A 16,746-nucleotide genomic window follows, 5' to 3' on the forward strand; every position below is an offset into this window, starting at 1 on the left:
GAAAGCCATATTTCCCTTAATATATGTATGATGATTGGCTGTAGGAATGGAGTTGATGAGGAGGCATGAAGTAGAGAGGACGGACAGGACAGACTGTGGCAATGGAGACTGCATAGAAGTGATGCTGCTCATTACTCGCACCCTCGTCTCTGTACTTCAGGTCTCCTCATGATCTCCATTCCTACAGAGATTCAGCTGAAGATCTTATGAGCTGTATTCAGGTTCATAATCCCTGACAAGCAGAGCAGAAAGGAGGATGAGGCAGCTCTTTACCTCAGTGTCCTGAACTAACTTGTCCTGCTGTGTGATTAGGACAAGTTTTGTGTGTACTAGTAGGACAGCGGCCATTTTATTTCTCCTAATGATTTCTCAAGAGACTAAAAAAAGCCATTATAACTAGTGAAAAGTATTTGGGAATATACTGTATTAATAAAAAAGTAATATATAAGTATTTTCATTTTCTTAATTCCCGGAGAACCTCTTTAAGCTATATCTGGAAGGACTGGCCTGCAATCTAATGTTTATGCTTCCCCCCAACAGATGTTGCAGGGGAAGAGAAGGATTGGGCTTGAATTTCAGCAGGCAATCCTTTTGTTTTCATGTGCAATATGCCACCATAGGAGGTGTCTGGCAGTGCCTTACTCCTCTATCCCTATTGAACATACATACACACTCTGCAGAATTAAATGGGCATGTGTACAGTCGAGATGGGAGAGACAGTTGGCAGTCAACAGCAATTGAAGCTGTAGGGGCATCATTTTATAGGGACAGCTTTAGAAGCCATAGCTGTGAGTGGTTGAAAATTGATTAGAATAATTGACATTGTTTTAACATATGTAAAATACTACATCTATACAAGATACTTTACTTTATAAAAAAAAAATACTATATAGTTATACAACTGCTTTAACATGAGAACTGGCTGATTAAGCTGGGAAAGTTACCATTCACTGCTTATTCAATCTGCAATGGCTGCAGCAGGGAAAGTGTAGAATGACATTCAGCCAGTTAGATGAATGATCTGGCAAAGCCATCGCTGCTGCTCAACAGTGGCTCTTCACTCTAGTGCATAGCGCTTTGCAATATCTAAAATCTCTAAAGCTAGTTATCAGCCGCACAAAACAATCCCATGCCAGACTGTTCATCAATGGAGTCTAATTTTCAAGAAAGTGAAGTCGAATTTGACCAATCATGGCATACGCATATAATTTTGTTCAACATTATCCAAAATTATCTATTGTGGTCCATCACAATTTCAGCTAACAAAAGTCTGGCTTTGGCCATTGCCATCAGCAGTTTTGCAGAAGTGCCTGAAATTGGCAATTTGGGCTGACTTCAGTCAAAAGTGTATGGCTAGCATAATAAGGCATGTGCAAAGTGATTGTCAAGATGAAAAAAGCTGGGAAAAATTGGTTACTATGGAGCATTTGGAGATCAGAGGTCCAACTCTGATTTGACCCATAGCCTTTGATATTAGGTGGTGAGAAACTGGACAAGACTTTCCTCTCCAGAGAAACTGCACTGTCAGCAAACAATGAAGCTGCATATTGACACAAGGATGGAAACAAACTGCTGGACCTTTTAATTTAGGTGGCAGAACTCTGAACCATAATGGAAGGTCTAGTTGGGCCTTTGCTATGGTGCCCTCATATCTCTATATGCCTACTGTTAAGAATAATGTGTCTCTAATGTTACAGACTATAAACAAGCCCTGTGTAGTCTGATCTAGCTGTCATAGCCCCCTCTATATATCTCATTCATCTTTCTAACATTATAGGACAGTTATAATAGCGTGCTATGAGGCATTAATGTCTGTTATTACTTATATAACTTCTACCAGAGAGGCAAGTTCTCCTATATCCCATTGTCAGAGTTTTCACTTAATTACTTTAAATAAATTGCTATCTAAGAATAGTAGTAAAAAGTATTAATCTAATTATCTTTCACACCTGATCTAACATTATTCAGACATGTCTAAAATCCAATTGTACCTAAGACAAAGGCAATTTCATTTTCCTTTGTCAAAAATGTTCAGTGTTCTATTTTCCTCATAGAACAAGATTAACGAGATGGAGAGCAATAACAATATGTGCTGATATATTTTGAAAACAATGTTGATTTCTCAGCTTGCAATTTATCTTCTATAAAGATTTGATTCTATCAAACTGTTATTTCATACTCATAACACTGACAAACAAAAATATAGATATTTATGATAATGAACTTCATAAGAAACAGAACAGTATAGATTAATAATAAAGAAAGATATGTACACCAACAGTGAACAAGGTTGTTTTTGGTTAAACAGTTAAAGGGGTTGTCCAGTCAGGAAGAAACTGGACAACACATGGAATCCTCCTACAAAAAAAAAACTGAGCGTTAATTTTCTGATAGCTTCCACCCCTCAGCTCTGGTTCTCCTGGTCCAGCTCTCGATCTGTCAGTAAGTAATGCTTAGTTCTTTGTTGCAGGAGGATACCACGGGGTCATTTATCAAACTGATGTACGGTAAGACAGAACTGGCTTAGTTGCCCACAGCAACCAATCAGATTCCACCCTTCAATTTGGACCGCTCCTTTGGAAAATGAAAGGAGGAATTTGATCGGTTGCTATGGGCAACTAAGCCAGTTGTACTTTACACCAATTTGATAAATAACCCCCCAACCTTTTATAGTTTATATATAGATATAAATCAATGTTCATACCATGTGTCATGGTAGGGACAGTGAACCCTGAACTATTCGTCCCACTGTCCATAAACCTGGAAGCAGGAGTCAAAACCAGAAGTGCAAACAAGAATCATAAACAATACCAACCCAAAAGGTCATAGTCCAAGAAGAGTCAGAATGCCAGTAGAGTTAGAATAAAAGCAAAAGGCTAGTGGGGGTATCCTAGGAAAAGACACCGATCACAGGCAACCTGTGGCAAGCAGGTTGCCTGTTTAAATTGGCCTGCACTTTTGTTCTTGTGACCTTTCCAGCGTCACATGACTGACATCAGCGAACCTCTCATTAGCTGGTGCTTCCTGAACCAGGAAACCCGGCCTCGCGTTCCTGACAACAGAATGCCGGTGGCACATCTTGCTGAAGAGCATGCCTGCCGGCAGAACGTGGCACCATTTTATGTATATGCCGGAAAATACTACCTAGGCATATGCTGAATGGTACAGATGTTTGCTAAAAGAGCATCATTTTGGATATGCTTGGGCAGTATAGGTCAGTATTCTTTTTTTCAATGTTTTGGAATGCCTAGGCTAGGGCATTGTACCACCCCCAATAATTTATTGATGTCTTAGGCTACTTTCACACTAGCATTTTTTGCGGATCTGTCATGGATTTGCAAAAATGCTTCTTTTCTGATAATACAACCGCATGCATCTTATTTCCTACCAGCTCTTCAATAAGGGAATGGTGTCTATTGTGGATATATTCAATATGATAATTTCACTTTTGTAAATTTATGTCTGACATTGACCTGACATTTACTCGTCTAGGCATTCCCTTATTTGCCAAGGAAAAGCTGGATATTCCAGTACTTTTTGCCCCAGATACTATGAAACTCTACGAAGCTTTGGTAGTTGTGCACATGGTGAAAGCAGATGGAGACAACTGGGATCATGGTAATTTTGAAGATATAAGTACAGAACTGAAAAGGTAAGTTTAGCTATGTAACATTAAATAAAACAAACAACAAAATGATAACAGCCAGAACAGTGACTTCATAAGTTTAAGTCGATGGGAACAGATTTTTTTTTGTCTTAGATGTGCACAGAGGAGAGAAGGATTGATATAATTAGTTTTAAGTAAAAATCACAGGTAAAATGTGGTTTGCAGCTACCTAGACTACTCCTAGGATTACACTGATTTGGAATATTGTGTTGGAATGGATGAGAAAGCACATCTCAAGCATGAAAATGTAGGTGTACTTCATAGGAAGTGTTGCATACTTATTAAGTCCAATCAGACTGAAAGCCTTTTTCAAGTGCTGTATGCACCAATGACCGTACTTAGGTGAGAAGTTTCAACACAAAAGCACTTTTCTTTATTTGAATTATTTCTCTTTGTTCACCATAAGATCAGGAGCCTTTTAACATAATCTATATAAGTGTAGAATACCCATTATGTTTTCTTTGGAAGAAAAAAGTAAGACATACCTTCCAATAGTAGTGCACCGGTCTGTTTTCTCTGTTTTGCTTTACAGCATCCAATGAAACATATTTCAATTTCTTTTGTTCTTGAATTCCATATTAATCCACGAGAAACCTCTGTATACCATAGCAGAATATTAGAGTCACACAGAGATATGAGAGACATGCTATAGCCCCATAGACTTAAGTGGATGACATATTATGGCTTTGTACAACTCAAAACCTGAACCAAAGTAATTTTAACTTTGTAATAATATGACTAAATATTAGATAGATAGATAGATAGATAGATATCGATCTGTCTATATACACTAGAGTGAAATAGAAAAAATTAAGTTGCAAACTTTTGACAAATTTGCAACAGTCCCATTATCTTTCATGGTGATGTGTCAGAAGTTTTGATTTGTGGTTGCCTAGGTTCTGAGACCCCATTGATCATTTCACGAAAAAGGGGTAGGAGTGCTCAATTGAACACTTTGCCCTCATAGTTTTGCTCAGTTCTCCTCGGAAATGTGAGTAGAGTGGTATACACGCATATATACTATCTGTATATCCATACACCACTTTGCTCTAGTCTCTGAGGAAAGACAACCACATCCAGAAGGGTCTAGCACTGTGTATAGCACTTCCTCACATTCATTTCAACTATCAATGTAAGTCTGAAGACCTCCATTTCAAACAATGAAAACTTCTGACATGTCAAAATTTGACACAGTCTAACTCTCTGATTCTCTAACAAGAGAATATAGAGGAAATGCTAAAAAAATTTGAGTGAGTGAGACATGCTTTTTGCAAATGGTATTTTGAGGTGATGACCAGAACTGTTAGACACCAGAGCAGATAGAATTTGCAAAGAGCATGTCTCAACCTTCAAGACCTGGCACATTCATTAAAATCAATAGATAGGCCATTGATTTCAGTGGGAGTCTGTGTAATGTTTGTGAAAGTACAGCTTTGGGTCCAGATAGGAGTTGGTTATATTTGCCATAGTAGATATGATAGATATTTTTGCATTCTGCTAAAATGTGAAATGTAACAATCAGAGCTTAAAGAGGCACCCCACAGAAATTTGTATTCTCTGACCTTTTAGAAAGGTACTGTACATGATGTAAACTGTAGTGAAAGTAATTTTCTTATCAGTGACTGTATTTGTGAATTATGACCAACACTCTGACACATTTGTTTTGTGAGACTATCACAGAGTACCACTATAGTATAAAACGTAACCTTTATTATACTAATAAAATAACCCCACATATAGCACGTATTAAACAAAACAACATATAATACATATAGTCGGGACTCAGTGGTCATCAGTCTTCCATGATGTAGGATGGGGCAGTTTCATAGGCAGGGTAGTGGTCCTAACTTGGGGCTCTCTCCCTACTATTCACCCTAAATTTGGGTCCCTGCCTACAAAACGGAATGGCCACCCCGATAGGGGCGATCCCGTATTCAGGAACCTCCTATATACCCTAGGATGGCCCTGAAACCAGGTGATACGGTCCCTCCCTGATGAGGTGGCCTATAGTTAATAATGTGGCCTAATCTAGATACACAAAAAATAATAAATGCGGAATGTATCAAAGATATTTTTACTCAAATATAATGATGGAATTCATATACCCACAGTGAGGACTTATCATGAACAAAACAAGCGTCTAAACCGACGCCAAGTACACTTTAAATTCTATTGTATGTTATTAATATTCTTAAAGGGTACCTCGATAGTTGGAAAATACCAACACATATATGTAAGGTCCCTTAATTCCAACGCGTTTCGCCCGGTATGATATATCAGGCTCATCAGGGGACTCTCAACACGTGTCCCAATCGGCATTAGACAGGTATAAAATAGAGTAGTAAATGTTCAATGATAACAATATACCAATAATTAATAACTTATTCAACTGCAAGATAATGATCAAACTCAAAATATAGACCAAAGGTTATGTTTGGCTTGTGGCCCCACAGCTCCCCTCAATTGCTTGTAGCAACACTTAAGATACAGAGTTGTTACATAAATCTAGTGCATTCCACGCATCGCATCAACTCAATTGCGTGTGTCAACATCTCAGATACACATTGCATTAATAATCGCATCAGCAATACTTGCGTGCCCGGAATTCAAAATGGTCATATTGGATCACCACTGAGTAAGGTTACTCCACTCATAGTAGATACGGACCGCTGATCCAGTGATCTATGAAAAAATATTGACGATATACATGGTATCCTGCCGAAAATCTGAACAAAAGAGTGACGTTGTTAACCGACAGCAATAAATACCTGTATCTAACCTCCCATCGGTGTAGGTGGAGTGGCACTCATGGGGGCGTTAGTCAGATTTAAATAAGCCGCCAATTCTTGGGAGGGAGGGTACCCGTGTCTCACTAGGTTACGTCAATTCCGGCCGCACACAGTGACGCAGCCGACGTCATGTGTACAACCTACCAGTCACGCGATGCCGCTACATCACTTCCGGTCACATGGGACATTCTGTCACTGCCTGGGCGCCACGTGACCAGCTATGATAACATGATCGGCCCATGGATCCCAATTTACACCCACCGCATATGTCATTTATTTTCAGGTGTATTTACAGTAGGTGTTTACTTCTTTGTTCCTATAAGACAGGAGGCAGGATATCTTTCTATTAAATTAAAAAAAATAGAAGAAGGGAGGGGGATCAGCTACCAAGATATACGGGTCAACAATACCTGTTAAATAATCAGATATTAATTAAAGGGGTAAATCAAGTACGTAGAATGACCCAATATTATCGGGGATCAATACACATTCCCCATTGCAATATTTATACAGCTAGGGTCAGATAACCACTACTTGATCAGATATAGAGCTGACCAATTAAAGAAAACATGAGTAATCAATGTTATCATTGAGTCCTGATGGTAACATAGTATTCAACGTATAGATCCATTTGGATTCTTTTTGCTTCAAGATTTTGTCAGAATCCCCTCCCCTAATACAGTGTTTAATAGTCTCAATCATTGAGAATTGTAATCTATTCGAATTGCCACCATGGTGCAGCAACACATGTCTTGTGAGTGGTTTGTCGCATTTGTTTCTCACATCGCCAACATGTTCTAATATCCTTTTCTTGAATGCTCTACGCGTTTTACCGACTACCGCACTCACATTGTGCCAAATAAACCAAACCTACAGTATTGCAGTTCGCAAATGTACGTGCAGTGTATTTTCTTTTTTGGTCACTGTCAGAAAAGGTGTCCCCTACTTTAATGAAGGGACACGCCTTACATCTACCACACTTGTGGGTACCAATTATCCTATGCGTCATATAGGTTTTTTGTACAGTAGGTGACTCAAAATGACTATGCACTAGTGCATCTCTTAGGCGACGTCCACGTCTGAAGGTTATAGCTGGATATTCTGGGAGAACGTTAGTTAGATATGGGTCAGTTTTAAGGAGAGACCAATAACGTCCCAGTATTTCCCGAACTCTATAGGCTTCTGTATCAAACGTGCCGATAACCTTAATAATTTTCTGTGGCCCTTCCTTCCTCCCTTCCACCTGGAGTAGTGTGGATCTATTAACGGACTCAGCGTGGTTCCAAGCCTGATACAGGCAGGAGTCCGAATACCCTCTCTCGGGATCCCTCTTTTAAGTGGTTTAGCTGTCCCATCTAAGTAAACTGTTAGTGGATGTTTCTTTGCGAACGAGTGTGGTATTTAGAACGTTATTTGCCCCTTTCTGGATTTGTGACCAACACTCTGACTCTCCAAATAACACAGCATCTTATGTGTGGACAGAAAGCCAGTTTCTCTAGGTATTCCTACAGGAGCCTCAATTCCAGCCTCATAGGAATGAATAGAGAAGTAACTGACTTCCTGTCCTGTGTTAGCCGGAGATCAGAGTGCTGGTCACATGACATATTTGAGGATCAGAATGGAGGTTATAACTCACAAATACAGTCACCAGTAAGAAGATTACCTTCAATACAGTTTACATCATGTACCTTTCTAACAGGTCAGAGAATAACATTTTTGTGGGAGTGATACTTTAACAATGATATATTCTTATGAGCAAGTCTTACCAACAGTTTTAGAAATGCTTTAGTATTATCTTTACATTTTCAGAAGTGATATGCAAAAATAATATTGTTTTGAGTTTGCAAATCAAATATATTAATATTAACATGTTTTAAACAGCATTTCGAAGACAGAGGATGGAGATATTTCAGGTATACGATGGATCTATCCAATTCATGGAATTCCAGAAGCTCAGCCATCCAACTTTGCTCCAGGTATTTTCTTTAATAGTGACAAACTATGCTGATTATTTGGATTCAAGATCTTTGTGTAACATAGTTGTAAGTATGTTTAGCTTATAATAGTACAGTGTTGATCCAGAGGAAAGCAAAATACTTCCTATGAAGTATTTGCCAGTTGCCACATAATACTGGTAAAAAAAAAATTGTTACAAATTTTGAACATGCCAATACCAATGTATCCATGGATTAAAGGTATTCTCCAGGAATTATTTAAAATGGCTTCCAGCAACCCATCCTAGAATGTGGGGAGGACTGGTTGCCTCCGCTTCCTGAGCTGCCAATGATATGTCAACATGACTGAGCATCCTTACCCCCCTAGGCAGCACTACAAGTGAAGGCAACTAGCCCTGCTCATATTCTAGGACATGTTCCTTGCAGCTATTTTAAATCATTTCTGGAGAGCGGTTTTAATGACCCATCTTCAGTAACCTAGAACATGTAACTTGAATCTGGAATTTAATTTCACACCTTTTTTTTAACTCTTTCAATGAATTAACTAAGCAACATCCTGTTGTAGAAACCCCATCTACCTTGATGTAGAAATGTCTTTTGTTGTATTTATAAGCCTAGGTATAAAAAGATCATTAGATGAATTTCTGCACTGAACTTTGCGATTTTGATACATGGTGATCAAGTCACCCCATGGGATGTACAGAACCTGTAGCAGGGTGCCTATATCCTGCTGGGAGCCCATATTGTAGATTGGTGTGTCCACGTTGTACCTCCATTATTGATGGTCATTGAATTATTATAAAGGGCTCAGGAATTACATTTTTAGTTTGAAGAAAATTATGATTTTCTTGCCTTCTGGATTATCAATGTTTTTCAAATGAACTAAATATACGGTCCATTTTCTTCCACACTCTGTAACTATGAGCACTGATTTTGTGGCTCAGAAATTAGTCAAATGGTTGTGTCTCTGTGTGTGGTGTGTAAAAGTATAAAGGATGAATGTTTTTACAGTTCAGTTTTATGAAGCTCGATGTCTTGATTATTTTCTAAGGGAAATAATCTCCTGCTGGTTTCTCACTTTGCAATCACCTGTAAGCAATTTAATGATCTGTAAACATAGAAAACCGAACAGAGCTCAAGATTAATGAGTTTCTTCAGAAGAGAGACATCTCTTTAAAAATAATAAAAATTATGTTTATTAATGCAATATTCTGGAGGAAACTGGAAAGTGAAATCATACTTACATTATATACTTAAGGCCTCGTGCACTCGAATGTTGTGTGCCCATGGTCGTATTGCAGCCCGCATACGGCGGGTCCGCAATACACGGGCACTGGCCCGTGTGCACTCCACATCACGGTTGCAATCATGAAGATGAGTAACTGAAGCACGGATTGGAACCCCACGGAAGCACTACGGAGTGCTTCTGTGGTGTTTCTGTCCGTGCCTCCGCACCGCAAAAAAAATAGAACTTGTTCTATTTTTTTGCGGTGCGGACGGATGGATCCTGGACCCATTCAAGTTGAATGGGTCTTGATCAGTCCCGGCCGCCGCACTGACTTTTCCCGTGCATTAGGGGCCACAAATTGTAGGGCCCCAATGCACGGAACGGATGCACAACGTCCGTGTGCAAGAGGCCTAAATATTAGGCTGCCTGCACATGTTGCGGATTCCACACTCTCTCCACGCTGATTCCTGTGCGTAAAAACTGTAGCATAATACAGTACCAGCCAAGTGAATGAGATTAGACAAATCTTATGTACACTTTGCTTTTTTGTTCTATGTGGAAATTGATCTGCCATGCGGATTTAAAAATCTACAGCATGTCAATTATGTTTGTGCGATTTTTGGTGCAAATTTCACCCTTTTCAATGGAACAAAGCCATATCAAATCGACGCCGAAAACTGCAAGTCACACATGCGGTTTTGGGCAGTTTTGGTGTGAAAGCGTACAGAAATCCACACATAAATTTGTGTGGATCTTCTGCATTCTTCCACCCATGTGCATGTGCCCTTATAGTCTGTCCTTTTTTTTAAGGCTCTGTTCACACAGGCCCTGTTCTTATCATCAGGTTTCAATTGTGTTTTGTGTATGCCACAGATTGTATCAAGCAAAAACAATACCTTACAGAAATTAGACTTTGCTGTTTAAACGTCTATGAAGAAAATAAAACAAAAGCATCATAATTGATGATAACAGATGATAACAAATCCTTTTCATCCATCACGACTTCTGTGAAGCGTAAATTAGGTTTTTAGTGTGAGCAGAGTCTAAATCACATCTTGTATCAAAAAGCTTGAAATGGTTGTCCGAGATAATAAAAAATCTCAGACAGCCCCAAAAATTGCTTAAAATAAAAAAATAAAGATAATATATTATAGACAGCAGTGATTGGCTGCAGCAGTTAGGTGCCTTATCCAGGCATGTCACGACTGGCCATAATCGGGCAAGGGCCACAGAGAATGGTGCTGGAGAAACGGGAGAGTATATAATTGTTTTTTGTTCTCAGCAATTGTAGGTGTTTTCCGAGAATTTTACTTGGAGAACATCTTTAATTGCTAATTCAGAATTTATACAGAGAATAGCACCTTTCCATTAGTTAAAAAAATCTATATTTTATCATGGAATCCATGAGAGGCAAGACTTTAACATATTTCATCACATGCTAAGTATTGTTTAACTCCTTCAGGACCCTGCCATTTTTTACCTTAAGGACCAGGCCATTTTTTGCAAATCTGACATGTGTCACTTTATGTGGTGATTAACTTTAAAACGCTTTTACTTATCCAAGTCATTCTGAGATTGTTTTACTCGTGACACATTGTACTTCGCGATAGTGGTAAATTTCAGTCCATATTTTTTATATATTTTAATTTTTTTTATACAAAATTTACAAATTCTATTTCTCTGCTTTTAAAACAGATAGTGATACCTCATATAAAATGTTACTACAATGTTATGCTTGGATCTAATAAAACTTGCTTCTCAGCGCAATATTAAAGTGTAAAGCCCCCTATACTGCATGCTGTACAAGAGGCATTAGTGTACATTTTGATCAAAAGGCATAAGCCCACTCACCACGCCAAGGTTGCCTCTTTGAGTGGGACCTACTCTGACAAAAAGGCGCAGCACAATGCGGTGACAAAGCGGCACTGCCCTATTAGGCGGCAGGACCCAGGAGTCAAACAGCAACCCTGCTGTCTGACAATGCCACCTGTGGCACTGCGTCCTACCAACCCACCAGCACAGCGCCACAAAAACAAAGGCCACCACGCAGTACTGCACCATGGGAACAGTTGTCTAACACAACATGTCTATTGCTATCAGGAACTGCAAGTCAATTACCACTTATATGCAGACTTCTGCGAAATTAAAAACCACCTCTACCGAACGGCTTGAAACGAGTTCGAGGACGCGAGGACGTGAGTGGGTAGCGTTGCGCCCTCCCTCCCTCAGTGTGAGAGCGCCTCAGAAGCATGTGTTGCTGTGCTGGAATGTAGCCGGAGTCTAGCCGGGTGGTAACCCTGTCGAGTGTCGGACCCCCATCGCTGTGTGTTTAGGAGCTCTGTCTGCTCCGTGAGTGCTCATGATTGCCGCCTGCCCGTCTGCCTGTGTCCGCCCTTGCTGCCTTTGGTTGGGAGAAGAAATGAAAGGAAACGGTGTCTGACAGCGTCTGGAGGTGTCCCCTTGTGGTGTCCGGATCCCTCCTGAACTTCAATCGGTTGCGACTCCCTGACCTGGCTGTGTCTCTGCTGCAGCTCTCCCTGGCTCGGATGCGACCTGGATGGTCTTTGAGACCCTGTGCGGTGACCTCTCTGCAGTGTCGGCGGTCTGCTCCGAATCCATCTGGCGGCTCCTGGAACGCTCTGCTGCACTTTTGCTGCCAGTCCTCGTGTCTGTACTGCAGGTTTGCGGGCTCCTAGGGGTCTGGTGCTGTGGCCTGAGCTGAACTGAGCTGAACTTGAATCCCCATACAAGACCCAGGATTGGTGAGATCGATACATGTTTCCCCCCTCTTGAGCTGGATCCCCCCTTTTTTTGGTTGTTCCTGTGCCTGCTTCTTGCTTCTCATTTTTGCTGCCTCTCTCCCTCACCTAATTGTACTCATTAATCCCACTGAACCCCCTGGACGATAGTTTCCCAATCCTAACTTCCCAGTTGAACTAACAACTAACTCTTTCTATGAAGTTGAGAGGATAAAATAAATAAATAAAAAGTGGGAAAACAAACAATATTGGGGAAGGAGGAGTAGAGAGAGAAAGAAAAAAGAGGGGAAGAAGAAAAAGGATAAAAAAAAAAGGAAAAGAGAGTAAAATAAAGGGGGAGTGAGAGGCGGTGTTGGGGAGACCAAAGAGGAAAATTTAAGAATAAAAGGGGGGGGGAAATAATTTTTTTTATTTTTATTAAAAACAAGATGGCCCCCAAACAGAACAGACGTTCAGCGGAGCTGACTTCGTTTAAGCCAGGACCGAAACAAATAGAGTCGTCTAAGGTCACCAAATATGAGTACCAGGTCGGGTCTTAAAGGGAGACAGGACATTAATACAAGAAAAAATACTTCTGAATCTAGATCAGAGGAGGCACCTGAGGGGGACCCCCATAGTGGAGACGGGGAGATGCCTACCGATAATGTCTCCCCATTAGACAAGATTTTATCCATTGTTAAAAATAATGGAAAAGCGATACAAAAATCGCTGTTCAACTGGGGTCAGTGCAGACAGACGTCCTTATTATAAAAGATGATTTGACAAAGATCCGTAATAGAATCAAAGAATTAGAAATCACAGTGACTGACTCGGAGCAAGAAGTCAAAAGATTAAAAGAGGAGAACATTACATAAAAAAAAAGATTGCAACTACCTGGAAAAAAAAAAGTGGATTTAGAGGATCGCTCAAGAAGATGCAATATCCGAGTTATTGGTTTAACAGAATCCTCAGATGATAAAAATCTAGCTGGAACGATACAATCCATCATTTTTGATAATTTTGGGAAGGAACATTTTTCATCATTGTTTCTAATTGAACGGCACATCGAATTCCGGGGGGTAAACCTACTCCAGGGAGGCCACCATCGACTGTAATTATTAAGATGCTAGCCACTTGCGACAGAGACATGATCCTTAGGCGAGCTAGGGATCCCCCCCCCCCCCCCCCCGATTTTGTATAACGATTTTGTATAATGGGTGTAAACTCCTTTTTTTTCCAGATTTTTCCAAAAAAGTTCAAGATAAGAGACATACCTTTTTTGATGTTAAAAAACGCCTTCAGGGCAAGAATATCAAATATTCCTTTTTGTATCCAGCTAAGTTAAGGATTGTGTATGATGATGCGGTTTTTATTTTTGATGCTCCAGACTTGGCGACTGATTGGCTAGATAGGCATAATGTTTAAAATTAGATATTTCTTTTGGAGGTGCGGCTGGGGGAGTAGGGGAGGGATGGTTCTAGTTAAGAGGTCTGTTACTTTTTGTTGCGGATCAAGGGGGATCTGGGGTCGGTGGGTAGGGGGAGGGGAAGGTAGGGGGTACAGGGGGGTGGGTTTTAATGCGTCCTTTTCTTTTTGAGGTGTAGAACGTAGGCTAGCCTGAGGACTCTATTAATTGGATGCTCTAGGATTAATTAATGACCACAAGAATATTTACTTGGAATGTTCAGGGTCTTGGGGACAAAAAAAAAAGACAAGTGGTTCTAGACGTAATTCGTAGGCACTTACCAGCTATTGTTAGTCTAGTAGAAACTTATTTTACTCGGGATACGATTTCCTGATTAGGAGGGAGGTGGGCTACTCAGGTCTGCAACTCTACATATACTAGCTACTCTAGAGGAGTTACTGTTTTAATTCACAAACAGATACATTTTTTGCGTTTGGCATCTTCGGTTGACAGACAGGGGAGATATGTGTTTCTTCATGGTAAGTTAGATGGGAAGTTGTGCATTTTGGCCTTCATTTATATCCCTCCTCCGTTTTCTTTGCAAATACTGACCTCTTTGATGGCGTTTGTGGATCAGTGGCCTCAGTGTCTGGTAATAGTTAATGGGGACTTTAACTGTGTGATGAACCCTGAGTTGGACAGGATCTCTGGGGGGAATGGTTATGTCCCGTCCCAGGGGTCCCATCTGGCGCGGTTCTGTAAAGAGGTGGGCCTTGTAGATGTCTGGGAATATCTATGCAAAGGAAAAAGAGCTTACTCTTGCGTTAGTAAATCGGGAAGTTCTATATCTAGAATTGATCTGGCTCTGATAAATAAGGGATACTTGAATTGTATTAAACGGATTAAATATGAGACCAGATCTATATCCGATCATGTTCCCTTCTTTATAGAGCTATGTACTGTTAGGAATAATTTTAGATTGAAACCCCCATTTAGACTAAATCCACATTGGTTATTATTAATCGATAATCATAATCAGATAAAAAATGAGATTATTTCTTTTTGGGATAAAAATTTTCATTCAATTAAATCTCATTATGTTTGGGATGCCTTTAAAGCGGTTACTAGAGGGATCTTTATCAGCACAATCTCTAATCTAACTAAATGTTATTCAAGGAGAGAGAAAGAACTAGAGGAAGCTGCTGCGGCGGGAATGGCTGGCTTTGTTAAGTTAAAAACAGAGGAGGCTAGAGAGACTATGCAAAGGACTAGCCAGGCGTTCTCTAACTTCCTTTTGGATAAGGCCCAACAGAGGTTATTCTTCAAAGGACAAAAATATTTTTCAGAGGCAGGACGTCCCGGGAAGATGTTGGCCAGGGTAATAGCTAGCCAGGATACAAATAAAGACATTCGCAGTATTCGTACGGCGGATGGGACAATTATTGAAGATCAGGAGGGAATAATAGAAACATTTATAAATTATTTCTCTGAATTATATAAATCAGAGAATGTTCTCTCAGAGGAAATTATCGACTCATATTTGGAGTCTATTTCCCTCCCAGTCCTTGCAGATAGTCAAAAGGAATGTCTGGAGATGGATCTATCTCTTCAGGAGATAATGGAGACAATCGATTCTTGTTCTGGTAATTCCTCTCCAGGACTTATGGGTTCTATCGTAAATATAGGGAGGTTGTTCCTCCTCATCTGTGGAGAACACTGTTAGATTCAATAAAGGAGGGAGCTCTTCCAGAAACAATGACAGAGGCGGTGATTACAGTGATATTAAAGAAGGGCAAAGACCCAAATGATCTGGGGTCATATAGACCTATTTCTCTTCTTAATACAGATGTTAAACTTTTGTCCAAAATTCTAGCTTTGAGGCTCTCGAGGGTTATTACATCAGTTATTCACCCAGATCAAAATGGTTTTATGCCCAATAAAGGGACCCACTATAACCTGCATAGTCTTTTCTCTAACCTACAGTCCTCTGGAGGGGCTTTGCGTTCCATTCTGTCTATTGACGCCTCCAAGGCCTTTGATAGGGTTGAGTAGGGATTTCTCTGGAGAGTGCTTCACAAGATGGGCTTTGGCCCCAGATTTAGTAACATGATTAAATTGCTGTATAGATCTTCCTACTGCAAGATTGAATATTATTATTTGACATTTATATTGAACCCCTGGCCGCTAGAGTTAGACAAGACCCGAGGATTCTAGGCTTTGGGGTTTCAGGAATGGAAGATCGTATTTCTCTTTATGCAGATGATATTTTATTCTATATCCAACAGACCCAATTTACTCTGCTACACATCGTTCAAATGATAAATCAGTTTGGAGAGGTTTCGGGCTTGGAGGTAAATTGGGAAAAAAACACTCTTATGCCACTAGATAGTATGACTACGTCTTTAGATAAATTTGATACATTGAAAATTTCTCAATCCTTTCAGTATTTAGGCATTACAATCTCTCCTAGGGTGGAAGATTTTATCCCGCTTAACCTATTGCCATTGATAAACAAGTTGAGGTCTAAAATAATTAATAGAAAGAATTATTATTGATCTACTCTGGGGGAGGAAACGGGTAAGACTCAAACAAGAATATTGGTATAACCCGTTGGAGAGGGGAGGAGTTAATCTCCCTTGCTTCAAGGGTTACTTTTTATCTATACAGGGAGTGCAGAATTATTAGGCAAGTTGTATTTTTGAGGATTAATTTTATTATTGAACAACAACCATGTTCTCAATGAACCCAAAAAACTCATTAATATCAAAGCTGAATATTTTTGGAAGTAGTTTTTAGTTTGTTTTTAGTTTTAGCTATTTTAGGGGGATATCTGTGTGTGCAGGTGACTATTACTGTGCATAATTATTAGGCAACTTAACAAAAAACAAATATATACCCATTTCAATTATTTATTTTTACCAGTGAAACCAATATAACATCTCAACATTCACAAATATACATTTC

General features: G+C 39.8%; 1 protein-coding gene across 1 annotated transcript in view; it reads left to right on the plus strand.

The window, feature by feature from the left end:
* Positions 1 to 16,746, plus strand: part of CFAP47 (cilia and flagella associated protein 47) — a 572,366-nt gene that overhangs the window by 483,218 nt on the left and 72,402 nt on the right. The window contains exons 59-60 of the mRNA XM_040424993.1: positions 3,493 to 3,652; positions 8,338 to 8,432. Of these exons, the coding sequence (XP_040280927.1) occupies positions 3,493 to 3,652; positions 8,338 to 8,432 (255 nt within the window). The remainder of the gene's footprint in view (positions 1 to 3,492; positions 3,653 to 8,337; positions 8,433 to 16,746) is intronic.

The sequence above is a fragment of the Bufo bufo genome, chromosome 3 (genome assembly GCF_905171765.1).
Source record: "Bufo bufo chromosome 3, aBufBuf1.1, whole genome shotgun sequence".
In the NCBI taxonomy this organism is placed as follows: domain Eukaryota; kingdom Metazoa; phylum Chordata; class Amphibia; order Anura; family Bufonidae; genus Bufo; species Bufo bufo.